Below are 14,344 nucleotides of genomic sequence, written 5' to 3' on the forward strand. Positions count from 1 at the left end.
TCTTGATAAAACTTGGTTATTAGAAATAGTTTTATGCGATTACTTATATAAATACCATTGTTGATGAATTTAGAAACATGTTCCGATTGAAATATTTGGCAATAATACTAAAAATGCAATTTATTTATGCAACACGCATTTTCTTGGCAAGGTTGTTCCATTTCGTTTCGAAAGGCAGTCGAAATAAAAGGCCTTTTCGGACTACCAGAACATGTATGGACCTTGACAACCGTGACAGTCGACATTCGGTTGCTCGACATCTGCTTTAACGTGGTGCGTAGCAGCATCATAATCCTTCTTTTCCGCATTTGTACCTCGTGGAAGGAGGACATATTTGTGTCTGAAGATGGTGAGTAAAAATTGAATTGGATGTAATTCATTAGAATATAATGCGTGCGCGATAATTAGATTTTGCTTAAATGATTCCTTGTACCCTCCGCAATACACACCGCATACGTGCAAAATGAACATAGTGTTATACTCGTTGAAACTAGAGAAGTTTTCGCAGCCCTGCATTTCCCTTCTAAATAGCTTAAAAAACTAGGGGTTTTCGATAAATCGATCGATTAATGAGATCAACAGTTTGCATTCTACCATTTCACGATAGTGGTGTACAAAAATCGAACTACATGATTATTCTGCACTTAAATCACCATCAGTTCCGGTGCCACGCCACATGTGCGTCACACATGATCCTTAACCTCACTTTTTTTTTTTCCATTGCTTCTCCCCACAGTCTCATCGTAAGTTTTCTGCGCCACGCCATGGCTCCATGGCTTTTTACCCGAAGAAGCGTGCTTCTCGACACCAGGGTAGAATAAAGGCATTCCCGAAGGATGACCCCACGAAGCCGGTCCATCTGACCGCGTTCCTGGCCTACAAAGCCGGCATGACGCATATTGTACGTGAAGCCGACCGACCGGGCTCAAGTAAGTATAGACTCTGAAACATGCCTTCTTCTCGGTGTTGTGCCTTCTGAAATGTTTCGATGCTGCTCCCGTTCTTCATGATGATTATTTAATGTTTACGGTTATTTCTGAATAATCCTTGATTACAAACCAGTTTAGAACTAGGGCTGTCTGACACATCTGGGAGCCAGCGGCATCAAGTGTTTTTAGTGCAACATAATCGATTTCTTAAAACGAAAACACTAAACAACGATTTTTTCTGTACTGCAGAGATCAACAAGAAGGAGGTTCTGGAAGCGGTTACCATCCTTGAAACGCCGCCCCTCGTGGTCGTTGGAGCCGTTGGCTACATCGAAACTCCCTTCGGACCACGTGCTCTTTGCCACGTTTGGGCCCAGCATTTGTCGGAAGAGTGCCGTCGTCGCTTCTACAAGAACTGGTACGTTCAATTACTTGTATGTCAAGAACAGGTTGCACATAGTCAAAGTTGCACATACTCACGAGCAAAACTGCGGCGGTTGCAAGGGCGAAAAGTTACCCCATGGCATTCTGACACGATGCGTCATTCACTGAAGAGAAAAAGTACCGGTCAAAGAACAAATGATGAAGATTTTCTTGCACGGCAAGATGTCTGAACCTTTCCTGTTCGAAGCTTCTTAATGCTGCTTTCCTTCTGATTTCTTTGCCGGTATTTTTTCTCCCATCTATCACAGAAAGAGTATCACAGATGTTTCGTTTCGCCTACTGCAGTCGTTGTCTGTTTTCCATTTACGAGCGCACTCGATGAGTGAGGTGCGGAAGAAGCATAGAAACTTAGATTAGTAAGTCATAGTCAGCCGTTCTAATCGAAACAACCATCAGCCCTTCGATCGTTGCAAGAGGGCTTTATCAAATGGTCATGTGAGCCACACTCGGCAAAGGGATTGAGTAGAACACAACACATGCGCCTCGTTCTTCTGGCGCTCTTTTTCCCCGAGCCAAGAGTTGCTGGTGAGCATGCCGAGGGAACATGATGTTCTCCGCTCTCCCTACTGATGGAACAACTGCTAGCGCTAAGCAAGACAGCTCTGCACGCACGCATTCCTCATGGGTGAAGAGGCCGGTTCCCTGATTTTTCTTTCCGTCTCGTAATGCGTCACTGGCGACTGCTGCATTCTGTGCCAATCTGGTCGTCGAAAGGTCTCCGCTTTCCACCGTCAGACAGAGAGGTCTCCTTATCGTACACTAGCCTAGTCCTCTCCGTAGTCAGGACTCCTTTCGTCAACTATGGTTTCTATTCTGCACTTTGAAGGCATGCGAGCAAGAAGAAGGCCTTCACAAAGGCTTCGAAGAAGTGGACTGACGATCTGGGCAAGAAGTCGATCGAGGACACTTTCAAGAAGATGGTTCGCTACTGCAAGTTCATCCGTGTCATCGCTCACTCGCAGGTAAGCAAAGCAGCAAATTATTTAAGACATCGAGCAGTTGGCGTAAGTTAGTTCTCAGTCGAGCGACATTACCGTTACCTCAACGGATACGATGCACCTTCGGGTGCATCGTTATCCACTAACGTTTTCGGGGGCCGGCGATGGTAGTTTAATCCATGGTTGTTCCTCGGTGTCGCAGAGCATATTGCCCCTTCCTCTCCGGAGGACTGCGTGGCGATGGACGGTATATTCCTTGACCTTCGTTGTACCTTCGTCCCATTGGGCGATGATCACGGAGATAAACCATACTGTCCACAGATCGTTCGCGACAAAACAGCGCCATCCCATTTCTTGTTTCTATTTGATTAATTTTCACTTTATCTATCCCGATTTCTGTTATAGATCCGGTTGATCAAACAAGGCCAGAAGAAGGCTCACATTATCGAGATCCAGCTGAACGGTGGAACGGTCGAGGATAAGGTTAACTGGGTTAAGGAGCATCTGGAAAAGCCATTCCCGGTTTCGCAAGTGTTCTCGCAGGACGAGATGGTTGACTGCGTGGCTGTAACGAAGGGTAAGGGCTTCAAGGGTGTGACTAGCCGTTGGCACACGAAGAAGCTACCGCGCAAGACGCACAAGGGTTTGCGTAAGGTTGCTTGTATCGGCGCTTGGCATCCATCCCGTGTCGCCTTTACCGTTGCTCGCGCCGGTCAGAAGGGCTACCATCACCGCACGGAGCTAAACAAGAAGATCTACCGCATCGGAGCCGGTATTCACTCCAAGGATGGAAAGGTAATACTTTCATTTTTGGCACTTTTCTTTTCGCTCGGCCGTGTGTTGTATCTGTGTATTTTCTGTGATGATAATCTTTATGTAGCCGACATCATTTTAATACTACAAATTCAGATGAAACACTGTGTGTACATAATGATAGGACTGATGAAAATTATACATCCATCGTTTATCATTCGTTGTTGGTTTGATTATAGCTCATGTTTTAACCGTCCCTGCTTTCTCTCCATTTGCAGGTTGTCAAGAACAGTGGAACCACTGAGTACGATAATACCGAGAAGACGATCACGCCGATGGGTGGCTTCCCGTTCTATGGAGAGATCAACCAGGATTTCCTGATGATCAAGGGATGCTGCATTGGCGCCAAGCGTCGCGTCATCACGCTGCGCAAGTCGCTCCTGGTGCATACCAAGCGCTCGGCTCTGGAGCAGATCAAACTCAAGTTCATCGACACCTCGTCGAAGGTGGGTCATGGTCGCTTCCAGACGCCGGCTGACAAGCGCGCCTACTACGGTGTGCTCAAGAAGGACCGCATTCGCGAGGAAAAGGCCCAGGCTGCGGCCGCTGCTGCTGCCGCCGCCGCTGCCAAGCCATCGGCTTAAAAAGTGGAAAAGATGCAATTTACTTCTTCATGTATGTTGCCTGATATTTGGAAAATAAACTCCAATTTATGCTCTTTGTTATAATGTAAAGAGCATTCATGAAATACTGGTCGTTTGTTCTGTAAAATTGAGCGAGAGGAGATGGCTTTTGCGGTTTATTCGACTAAGCATTTTAGATTTGCCAATATTGTGTCATTTAAGAGGCTATGAGTGTAAGTCAAATGCCACCCACGCTCTACAAATATAGCTGTCAGTTGGTTCTTACGGGCAAAGTCGATTTAGCTGTATGAAGTCTGAGCGATAGGTTCATCGAGGGGGCGCCGTTAATCAAAATGGCTCATTAAGGGTACTCGTTAAAGGATTTCCGAGAATGCGATGCAAACAAATGCTTCCGCCATAAAACAATTATTGCATTATTCTGGGTCATTGCTCTCGTATCAACTCCATATTAAAAAAGTTGAAACGCATGCAAAAACGCTAAATGACAGCTCACAACAAAATCAATTGCTCAGACTTCGTACAGCTATATTGACTTTGCTAACAGCCAACGAAGCTTAAGCTTTTCGCGTTGTTTCATCAAGCCAATGAAGTTGTTGACTTAGAAAGTTGGCGATAGGAATCTCTGGAAAACATTGGGTTTACATAAACCAAGATTACAAATAAATTCGTCCAGTGCGAGTTTGATCAACAGCAACGAATGTGATCGACGTTGCAATTGATTTAGTTTTCTGCACATTTAATTGCCAATTACCCATTCGGAACTGAGTACTGCGATGTTTTACCAAATCATTGGTCCCGTCATTTTTGGACTGCTAGCGGGAGTGGGAGTGGTGCTGCTACTACAAAATCGACAGTTGGAAGCGCCGCTGGTCCGAGCAAATAGCGCCAGGCAACACCACCAGGATCCATGCGAAGGGCCCAGCCGAAAAAAGTGCGGTGTGTGTAATTCGCATGTGCTACGAACGGAACAAAAGCAGCTAACTTGTGAACATGTTGTGCACAAAAAATGCTTCGAATATTTCAATTATTGCTTTCTCTGTAACCATCTGAACTATTAAATAAAAGAGTAAAAAACTTGTGAAGAATCCTTTATTAGTTACCTATGATGCCTAACTACAAGCGTTGTCAAAGCGTCTGGAGCAGGAATGAAATTGCAACAGCACTTTCCCCAATCCGCTCACACTAGGGTTCTAGGTAACGCTAAGCAACACGCTTAAAAGGTTCTTTATTGCGAGACAAACGGAAGTCAATATCTATAAGAAGTCGTGCTTCCTAACGTAACACTTTCGTCGTTATCTGCATACTACTCGCGAATGGTTCAAATTTGCCAGAACGCAAGCATATAATTTCGGAGCTTTCTACGACATATCGTTTGCTTTTTATATCACGTTCGATTCGATACCCAGCGCCTCGGAGGGCGGTCATGGTACTGGAGTTTCAATAGTGCCTTCTCCAACTACTTCCTTAAGACTTAATTTTAGAGTATCAAATTTCTTACGTTAGTAAAGCACTCAGTCGGAAAACGATATGACCACAGGGCTAAGAACGGTTGAACTACGGGAGGCTGCGTATTAAAGGTATTAAATAGGCTTCCGACAGTTCGGGCATTCGTTCTTGTTCTGCAACCATTTTAAGATGCACGAGTTGTGGAAGGAATGTTTGCACGCAAGTGTGAACTTTTCCGCTTCTCTCATCGGGTCCTGACAGATTGAGCAAGGTATGCTGTGTGGCGTGAAAGTATAAAATTGTGTGAATGGTTTTTAATCATAATCTCGGCCTCTTTGGTGTGCATGGCGCTTGCTTTGTACCTGTCGTCGTTGGGATCGTACCCGTTCCACTCGTAGCGCCGATTGCGACGGGACGATTGGCTACGGCCACCGTATTGGTGCGGCTCCTCAAGGCGCTGCTGATGCACGAACGCGAGTATTCCGATGGTGACGAGTGCGATGATGCCGAAAGCACCCGTGGCAGCGAGTACATGTCCCAGAACCATTTCGCGTGGAAATCGTCGAAAGGGGAACCAGCAATGTTTCCGCTTTCAAAAAACAAACGCGTGAATAAAAAACTTTGCTCAAAACAAAACACCTCCACCTTGAAGGAAAAAGCAGTGATGCCAGAGAAACTTACCGATGGTTTGCTGTCACTTGTGACAAATACAGCGAATGGAAAGCTCCCGAGGCTCACGTTGTAAGGCTGTTTATAGCAATAGGTTGATGGGCTAATCGAGAGAATTTAAAAAATATTCGTTTTTGTCACGTCTTACCAAGAATACGATTCCTGTTTGTTTAACGTTCCCAATTATATTTGGGGCGAAGCATAAGAATTTTGAAATTCAAAAGAATAGAACAATTTTGCGAAAGAATAGAACAATCTACGTATGATAAAGAAAATGAATATTCAAATGATCAAAAAACTAACTTTAGCAAAACTATCAAACGAAGGCGGAAGCTCGAAATAGGTGAGCAGCCCGCTCTTCTGTATTACAAGGTTCTTATGGTCGCTACAGAAGGCTGGAAGCGTCTCGAGAACGGCGAGCCTCGATTTGCGAAGACCTTTTGCGTTTTTTATACGTTGAAACGCTAGTACTCCGCCAGGCCAGATGTGAGAATTCGTGAAGCACAAAACATAAATTTATGCATAACGCAACACAGGACTACATGCAACAATTTTCTTAAACACGACAATTGAAAAATTCGGAAAGAGTTGTACGAGACAGCGGAGAAATGCTCCAACGAATAACGCAATACTGCGCAAAGCCAAACTTTTTTATACAAAAAATGTTTATTTTCACTTTGTTCACATCGGTTCGATTCTTCAATATCTCCACTAAACACTTCTCTTTGTCGCTGCCTTTCTCTCGTTACCTGTTTTGTTAATTTACCTCTGAAATATAATTTGTTATCCTTAGTTATTTGCTTCTGTATCTTTCGCTATAAAACATGCTGCATTCATACTTTGACCGCGTTAAGTATACTCGGGGAAAGTGGCCGTCTGATGCAATGGTTGGTAATAACGCTGTGAGCTGATGTGCTCCCGTTTTATTAAATAAGTCGTCTTCGTAACAAGTCCTGGCGTTTCACAGGCATTTACAGCGGCTTTCGGTATAACCATCGAGTTGATTGATTGCGGCCTGAACCTGCAGAAGGTAACCAGGTCGAATTGGCCTTCGCGTTTGACCATCGCGTTCCCTTGTTTTTCGTCTATTTACACGTTTTATTCTTCCTTCTCTCGGGAACTAAAAATATTGTTCGCAAAATACAAATGCCTCATGATTTGTGCCTATCGGGGTTGTCAGTATTTCTGTTTCAGTGCGACGAACTTGTCCCGAATTTCTGACGGGTTCATACCCTTCCAGCATAAAGTATCGTGAGCTTTAACCAGTCTTTCTAGCATATGCCCTGTAATGTCGGTCAAGTGGAACGTGGATATGGATGTTTTGCGGAGGTTGCGCTTGTGTTCGACAAATAAGTTTCACTTGAATAAGTATAGCTGTGCTGTGAATGGTGCTACTGACAGGTTTGATTTGATTGCGTGATTTAGAAAAAACCATCTGCAGTGGATGGTAAATGGCGGATTGGGTTAAGGAGAGAAAGCAAGAGCAAGGAATAGCATTTGTATTTCACTTTAGAACTCTGCTTGAATTGATTCGAATGCAAAGGCTAATACAATACACTATGATAATAAACAGTTAAAATAAAGATAAATATTTCCCTTCGCTTACAGAAATTCACATTTTTTCTCTTTAAGCTGCGTAAACAATAGTTACATAGCTATAGCTCCCTCTTTAAGATACATTTTTTCCTATTGATTTCTTCCGTTTTGCTTTGCTCCCTCCTACATTCGCCACTCACATTCATCAACCCACACACATGCACACATTTATTTGCAGCTGCATTTGCCGATCATTAAATCATAAACTATGCCAATGGTTTTATCCCACGTTCAGTCCTATCTAGAGGTTATCACTTAAGTAGGTTCTACTGTAATGCGCTATGTACAGTTTAAAACAAGTGGGGTCAAACACACTTATTTAATATTAACTAATCACGTGGAAGCATGGGCAAGCTTCCTAATGTTCGCCAGTTTGGCACACCCCGAGGTGTGTCTGTAAGTGACAAACGGAGGGCAGTGGCGGTTCTGGCCGAGTCGATCGATGTTGCTTTCAGAAGCCTTCAACCAGTTTCCAATGTTTCCGCCTGTCACTCGGTATGCAGATGAACCATCGGTCGAAAGTCGATCACGATAGGGACCAGGTTTGCTCAACCAGCAGAGGGAGTCCGCGATCGCGCTGGCTTGGGGGACATTTAAACTATTCAATTTGACTAGAGATGGGAAAACGTATAAGGCCTAAACGCATATTAGTAATGAAATCGATTATGCCGCAAACGCGCGCGGCACTCCCTTCGTGTAAAGTTGGCCCACTCTGGCGCTCTTTTTCGATAGTCGAGTCGATTCACGCACCGATCATCTGAAACGAACCGAACGATCGTTCATACAATAGAGACAAGAAAACGGGAGGACTTTGCCTTATCACTGCGGCATGTTTATGCTGGCAATCACTGAATGGAGGGAGCATGATACACACACTATGCGAAACAGTTCCTTTGCTTTCGTTCGCGGTTTTTTCTCTTAACAAACATTCGTAGCATTGCGCCACGTGTCGTATACTAAACTACCTAACCCAAAGTGGATACCCAGCCTATCGTCGTGGAGAAGACGCACAGCTGTAAAGAGCGCACGGAATCGGTGATCGATCGGCTTCGAACCCTCTCGAAAACGTGTTGGGCGATCCTTGAATCGGAAAGTGGAAAATAAGCAAACGCTGCTCGGGTTTGCTGCGGTTTGCGTCGTTTTAGAAACAATTAACCGCAAACACACTGTACCCGCATCCTATCGGTCTGATCGAACCGCGCCCGCCGAGGGATGTCGCATCGTTACTCTCGATCGAAACGCAAAATAAATACAACGTTCTGGCTCTGGTGGTGGTGAAATGTACAAAATAAAAATGAAAACTATTCGAAACGAACAGATTGTCACTCATTCAAACCACACGCGAGTACCACGATAGTGGCGGTTCCATGCGACATGGCACCACGGACCACATCCTTAGCGCTTACAAGCTAAACGATGAGTGAAGAACAAATCACAGCAAATCAGCAAACAGGCCACCGAACCACGCCATAACGATTGGTAAGAAGAACTGCAGCAGGGCACGCTCGATTGACATCTCGGGCGTTTTGTGGGAACCAGTCGCGTCCGACGTACCGGTGCCGGTGCCTGTGCTGCCAGATCCAGCCGATACATTCGGTAGCCCGGAACGGGAGCCCGTGTAGTCCAGCTCGTTGCTTGGCTGATCACGCCCGTTCTCACCGCCGAGAGTGCCACTGCTGCCATCCACAGTGACTCCGTCAACGTTAATAGCCGACGTGGCAATGTCGATAGAACCGGGCCGGCGCTCGTTCCGCAGATCAATTTCCCACAGACCCATGCCCGACCCGGTACTATCTTCATAGTCTTCGCTGCCCTGTCCAGACCCACTGCCATAGTAGCCGTCCTCTGCAAAAAATAGAAAGCGTTCAAGAAAGCGTTCCACGGATTTCCCGCTGCTGCTTCATACCTTGATCCGTCCATTCGACATCGTGGCCAACGTACGCGTTACCGAGATGGTTGATGGCCGTACGTAGAACAAATAGCTGCTGCTGCACGACGGTACTCGGTCTCGTCTGATACACCTTGTTGGAGAACTCAGGATTGTAGCTTGGATCACCGGGAGGGACTACGGGCCGGTAGCTGTGGAAAATCGGAGATGGCGCGAGTTATTGATCAGTAAATATCAAGTTTCGCCTACAACACGCACTCCACACTTACCGGTCGATCGCAGTGCCGTTCCAGCAAGTGTCCTCGTTCATTTTCTGTTCCGCCATCTCTTCATTGCTACACAGCATATACGGCAGCTGCGCCCAGAAGCGCTTCGAGTCGCGCACCTTTTGCCGGATGTCCTTCACCAGCCGATCAATCATCGGCTCCTGATTGTCCTGCTCGTCCGGCTCCGTCGATGGCTTGCGTCCATTTTTGTTCTTGCGACGACTGGGACGGGCACTACCGTCGCCGCTCGCATCGCCCGCTGAATGATGATTAGGCAGACCACCCATCGGTGGCCCGTTGCTGTTGGTGAACTGTACATCGCCGTCGGAGAACTGTAGGGGTTCGTATTTCAACTCCTGGCTGGTCGAATCAGCGGCCCCAATGCCGCCGCCGCCACCGCCAGTGGACCGTTTGTTGATGCGTTTTTCGTCTTCGGCCACCAAATCCTTGCTGTCCTCGCCCTCTTCATCGAAGGTAAATTGGGAGTCCGAATCGGAAGACTCTTCATCAGCTGGCGCCACCGATTTGCGGTCACGTTGCTCCACTAATGATAGCACCTGATCCGGTCGCGGATTATGAGCGGTTATCAGATGCGGATGAGGATCGGCTAGTACGCTTGGCATCGCTCCCGATGGTTCACTCGAGCGTCTCATGCGTCCGAGTGATGGCTGGCCACAGCCCTGGAAGATGCGGTCCGATATGACCTTTCCGTTCTCCTGGAAAGCCGAAAGTAAAATTATGCCTGCATTCGTCACGTCTGCAAAAGCTTAGTTCATCCCTCACCTGAAAGTTCATGATGGCTTCGGATATCTTGATGTCGATCGGTGCCACCACCATGACGATGTTGAACGGTCCGAGCAGCCGCTCCGAGACGCGCTCCATCTTGCCGACGAACGTGTCCCACTCGGTGCTGACCTCTTCGTAGCTCTGGAAGCAGCCCTTCACCACGTTCAGACAGTACGGTTCGCACGGCTTTCGCGTTTGGCCGGCGCACACATTGCAGGTGCTCATCTTTGTTAGGGCCGCCGTACATTCGGCCGAGAGTCGCACCTGAACGAAAAGAAAACAAAACAAATTAGATAAATGTATTGGCCCGGGGCGGTCACACTCGCGACTTACGTTGATCATATTCTTGGCCGCTTCCGCTGCTGACGCTAGCGCTTGGGCGTAGGTTCGCGTCGCCACGAACGATCGCTTGATCTGAACCGACAGCTTGTCCGGTACGTCACCAAACGGTTTCAGTTCCTTCATGTGTTCACTGACACAGCCCAAGTACCTAAAAGGGCGAGAAAGGGAAACAGTAACACGGAGAAACAATGATGCGGCGATCGCAAGGCACTGGCCAAACTGCTGGGGCCGGATGGTGACAAAGCACTCACTTGTTGTCGAACGAGTACTGAGCGTTGAGCACGGTGAACATCTTCTGGAACAGTATGTTGAAGAAGTGGTCCATCGTCTCGGACAGATCGACCTTCCCCTGTGCGTAGTAGCGTTCCAGTTCACCGAACAGGTCCGCGAAAACGTACGAGTTCTGCTCGTAGATCGTGCCGTACGTTCGCTTGAACATGGCGTGAAATTCGTGCTTCGATTCGGTCAGCAGCTTGGAGAAGAAATCTGCGGATGAAGAGAAACAAAATAAGGCTCAATTACTGTCCATGTCTCCATTACACATTCTACAATCGGTACAAAATCGGTCTCTCTCTCTACTGGGTCATGTTTGCAGATTTCTCCACATCGTTCAGCATTTGTCACCGATTGATTGACTTTCGAAAGGGCGCGATCCAGCCATCTGATCAGGTCGCAGGATCGTGTCGCTAGATAAACGCGCTCTTCTACTCGATTGGACCTGCGTCGGACGCGGCTATCAAAAAACCCGGTGCTCATTATTCCATCGTAAAGATGGGCGATTTCCGAGCAAAACCCAAGGCATCGCGCGCGCGCGTGATGAAGCAAGATGATCTCACCGCGAGCCGTAGGAGGTCGGTCGAGCGATAAGTGTGCGCGCCTGCCCCGGACACGATCGAAGAACATCGTTCGCTGTTCTTGAGACGCCCCTGCTTCCAATATGGTCGGTTGTCGATTCGAATCTTGTTGCTGGAACTAACACCCTCTTAGGAGCGCGGGAGAGAAAAACGCGCCCCGAAGAAGAATGGCCGCGATTTATTAGATAAATAAAGAAATAAATCCCCCGCGCCACGGCACACGGTTCCCGCCGCGTTCTGCCCGCGGCCAGACGCTGCCGGCTGATGTTATCGATCAGCTGCGCCGCTAACGCCGTTACGCACCATATCGGAGCCACTCTCGCAAACCCCTGCCGGGACTCTCCCGCTTCTCCGGTCTGCCACCAGCCAGCCACAATCCCGTCGTCGTCGTTTATTATCAAGATATAATTAATTACAGCGACGGAAGCGTGGGGCACACAGGCCGCTGTCAACGCGGCGCGTTTGGTTTCTTGTTCCATTCGAAACCCAGATTCCAACCCTAAGCTGCTGCTGCTGCTGAAGTGGTTCCAGATTCCAACGGTCTCGCGGTCGGCCTGTCGTCACTAAGCCGGAGCCCCGGGAGTCTCACTGTGAGAAATCGCTGCGATTATCTCGAAAATACCCGCAAATCACCGTCATCAAGATTGTGACCCCGGCCAATAAACGGTCCGGAGCATCCTTCTGCTGCCTCCAGAGGAACGCGCGGGGAGCGTGGGGAAAACCAATACCATTAACAGAATTATTAGTGTCACGGTGTTAATTATTACGCTGAGCTTCAGTTCGGCGGAACGCCCGAAGAGTCCGGCCAGCTGGGGCTTTCGTGCAAACGCGATGCAGGGACGTGCATATTTCGGGACATCGTCCGAACCGATATGCGTGATGATGGTTGGCCGATTTAGTTTCGACCGGGAAAGATTGGAACGATCGTTAACTTTTACATCACCGTTCGATAGAACCGATGAGGGGGGGGGATCATAAACTTACTATCGAAGCCTCTGTGGGAGCTCGCGTCTATCTTAGGGTACGGCTAAGCTTTCCCGATCATTACAAAAATGTTCCAACGACCAAAGTGCGATGGATAAGTTACCCGTTCGTCGATCGACCGTAAGATGGACAAAGCGAACGTAAGATGCTGACCATCGGTGAGACCATCGACACACCACAAACGACCGTGGCGTGTTTCCGTGGTTTTAATGTACGTCCGGCCGAGGCTCGTCAGGAACTGTCACAACCCACACACGAAGCCATAGGATCGAGGGATCACATTTCGCGCTGCCGGCGGCTGTGAGAGCGAAACATCTCGCCCGCCCCGTGTTAGTTGATTGCGATTGGCGATTTTGACTTCATTTCGTCCTTTAAATGAGTCGGGCGCCCGACAATAAATTGATATGACATTCAGCTTCATTACCGACGACAGTCCCCGGCTCACACCGCAGGTTCCCGGGGAATGGTCCAGTTGGCCGGCAGACTTGTTCTCCCACGGACCAACCGACGGTGGATGATGGTGTGGGGAGCGAGAACAGAGGCAAAACAGCAGTCGCAAAGTGGACATTCACTTCTTGGGTCACAATTTCGTGTGATCATGCATCAGCCAGTCGTTGATCGATCGGTCGATCCAGACGGTGGGTTGATTGTCAAAAACAGTCATAACTTCTTCGTGCCAATGCCAACAATCTCAATCGTTTGCATGAAGACATCCATCCAGACACTTAATTGAAACGAAGATCGACGGGGTTGCGTTCGCTTTTTTGGTGGACACTGCGGAAGTGTCACAGTTTGAGTTCGCATGGAGCTCCTCTGAATACCAATCCAAAGCAATCGTGTGAAAACAGGCTCAAGGAAATGCGTAGGATTTGCAGCCGCACCATCACAACCAATCCAAATTTAGCATCACTCGACTCGACAGTCCTTGGGTCGGCCACACGGTGGGGTAGCCGAGACCGATGATAGCAAGCAATAGGAAGCACAGCAACGATGGCCGAGAAAGAAGCCAAAGCAGCCGGTGGGCTGAGTGGCACCGCTTCTCGGTCGATTGTCGAGTTAATATGCGTGGCCACCGCCGGAAAGCCAAGAGAGACGACGGCGGTTCCCATCGTTTGTCATTATTAGCAACAGGCGAATTAACATATTATTTCAATTATCCGGATGAAATATGCAAACGGGGATCCGTCGAGCCGATGCCTATCTGCGGCGACGGTAAGGTAAGGATGCCTCCGAAAATAGGATGCCGTGCTGGCACTTTGTCCATCTCCGCTTAGACTTCGCTGCAGGTGACAAGCTCTTCGGGACAGTACCGCGTAGTCAGTACTGTACCGGGCACCTGTTCGTCGGGGAATTTTAGGACAGGTACCAGGGACAGGTTCAAGGAAGCTGCGTTCAGTGCCGCCGTACTGCGATTTGTACCCCCCGAGCCGAGGATTAGGGTGAGCCAGACTCATCGGGAAGACGGGTGAGCTTTTCCGTTCCTTTTTTTGTGAGTGACATGGTTGTCCTTGTGTAGCCATCAGGTACACCAGACAACGGGTTGACGTCGCCATTGGTCACATCTGCAGGTTTCGGTAGCATCAGCGCGTTGATCTTAAGTAAAGCACCTATCACCGGGACGGTTCACTCCAGGCAACTACTGTCAAGGCACTCCACAAAATACGCTTTCACAATACCGTCTCGCATTCCGGGGCGCGATCGGAGTGGGCGTGCTGGCGCCACCACAAAAGCATTCCGAATACACCGTCGTGTACCTCCGCCGGCCTTCGTAGAGGAATAACAATTACGCTTTTGGGCGATCTTAT

General features: G+C 48.1%; 3 protein-coding genes and 1 non-coding gene across 5 annotated transcripts in view; 2 read left to right on the forward strand and 2 right to left on the reverse strand.

Moving 5' to 3' along the window:
- The first annotated feature begins 280 nt into the window (after positions 1-280).
- LOC131211368 (large ribosomal subunit protein uL3) lies at positions 281-3,812 on the forward strand. Of its 2 annotated transcripts, XM_058204801.1 has the most exons (6): positions 281-349; positions 737-929; positions 1,179-1,347; positions 2,200-2,335; positions 2,717-3,106; positions 3,343-3,812. In XM_058204801.1, the coding sequence occupies exons 1-6, from the start codon at positions 347-349 to the stop codon at positions 3,706-3,708; spliced, it is 1,257 nt and encodes a 418-aa protein (XP_058060784.1). In that variant the 5' UTR covers positions 281-346; the 3' UTR covers positions 3,709-3,812. The 2 variants fall into 2 exon arrangements, with proteins under 2 accessions (XP_058060784.1, XP_058060785.1); XM_058204802.1 differs by lacking the exon at positions 281-349 and having other exon boundaries at positions 734-929.
- LOC131212997 (small nucleolar RNA U43) lies at positions 1,007-1,087 on the forward strand. Its single transcript, XR_009156946.1, has one exon. It is a non-coding gene; the product is annotated as a small nucleolar RNA U43 (small nucleolar RNA).
- A 976-nt stretch (positions 3,813-4,788) lies between the features above and the next one.
- LOC131210240 (uncharacterized) lies at positions 4,789-5,795 on the reverse strand. The gene is made up of 2 exons (XM_058203453.1): positions 5,517-5,795; positions 4,789-5,430 (listed from the first exon to the last, which is right to left on the reverse strand). Exons 1-2 carry the CDS (start codon positions 5,699-5,701, stop codon positions 5,289-5,291), a joined length of 327 nt encoding a protein of 108 aa, XP_058059436.1. The 5' UTR covers positions 5,702-5,795; the 3' UTR covers positions 4,789-5,288.
- Positions 5,796-8,684: 2,889 nt separating this feature from the next.
- The window catches only part of LOC131207503 (glypican-6), a 47,985-nt gene continuing 42,325 nt past the window's right edge, over positions 8,685-14,344 (reverse strand). The window contains exons 3-8 of the mRNA XM_058200119.1: positions 10,953-11,187; positions 10,693-10,849; positions 10,357-10,623; positions 9,577-10,289; positions 9,326-9,498; positions 8,685-9,264 (exon numbers count right to left, since the gene is read on the reverse strand). Of these exons, the coding sequence (XP_058056102.1) occupies positions 8,852-9,264; positions 9,326-9,498; positions 9,577-10,289; positions 10,357-10,623; positions 10,693-10,849; positions 10,953-11,187 (1,958 nt within the window). The 3' untranslated portion in view covers positions 8,685-8,851. The remainder of the gene's footprint in view (positions 9,265-9,325; positions 9,499-9,576; positions 10,290-10,356; positions 10,624-10,692; positions 10,850-10,952; positions 11,188-14,344) is intronic.

Source organism: Anopheles bellator, chromosome 2 (assembly GCF_943735745.2).
Source record: "Anopheles bellator chromosome 2, idAnoBellAS_SP24_06.2, whole genome shotgun sequence".
In the NCBI taxonomy this organism is placed as follows: Eukaryota; Metazoa; Arthropoda; class Insecta; order Diptera; family Culicidae; genus Anopheles; species Anopheles bellator.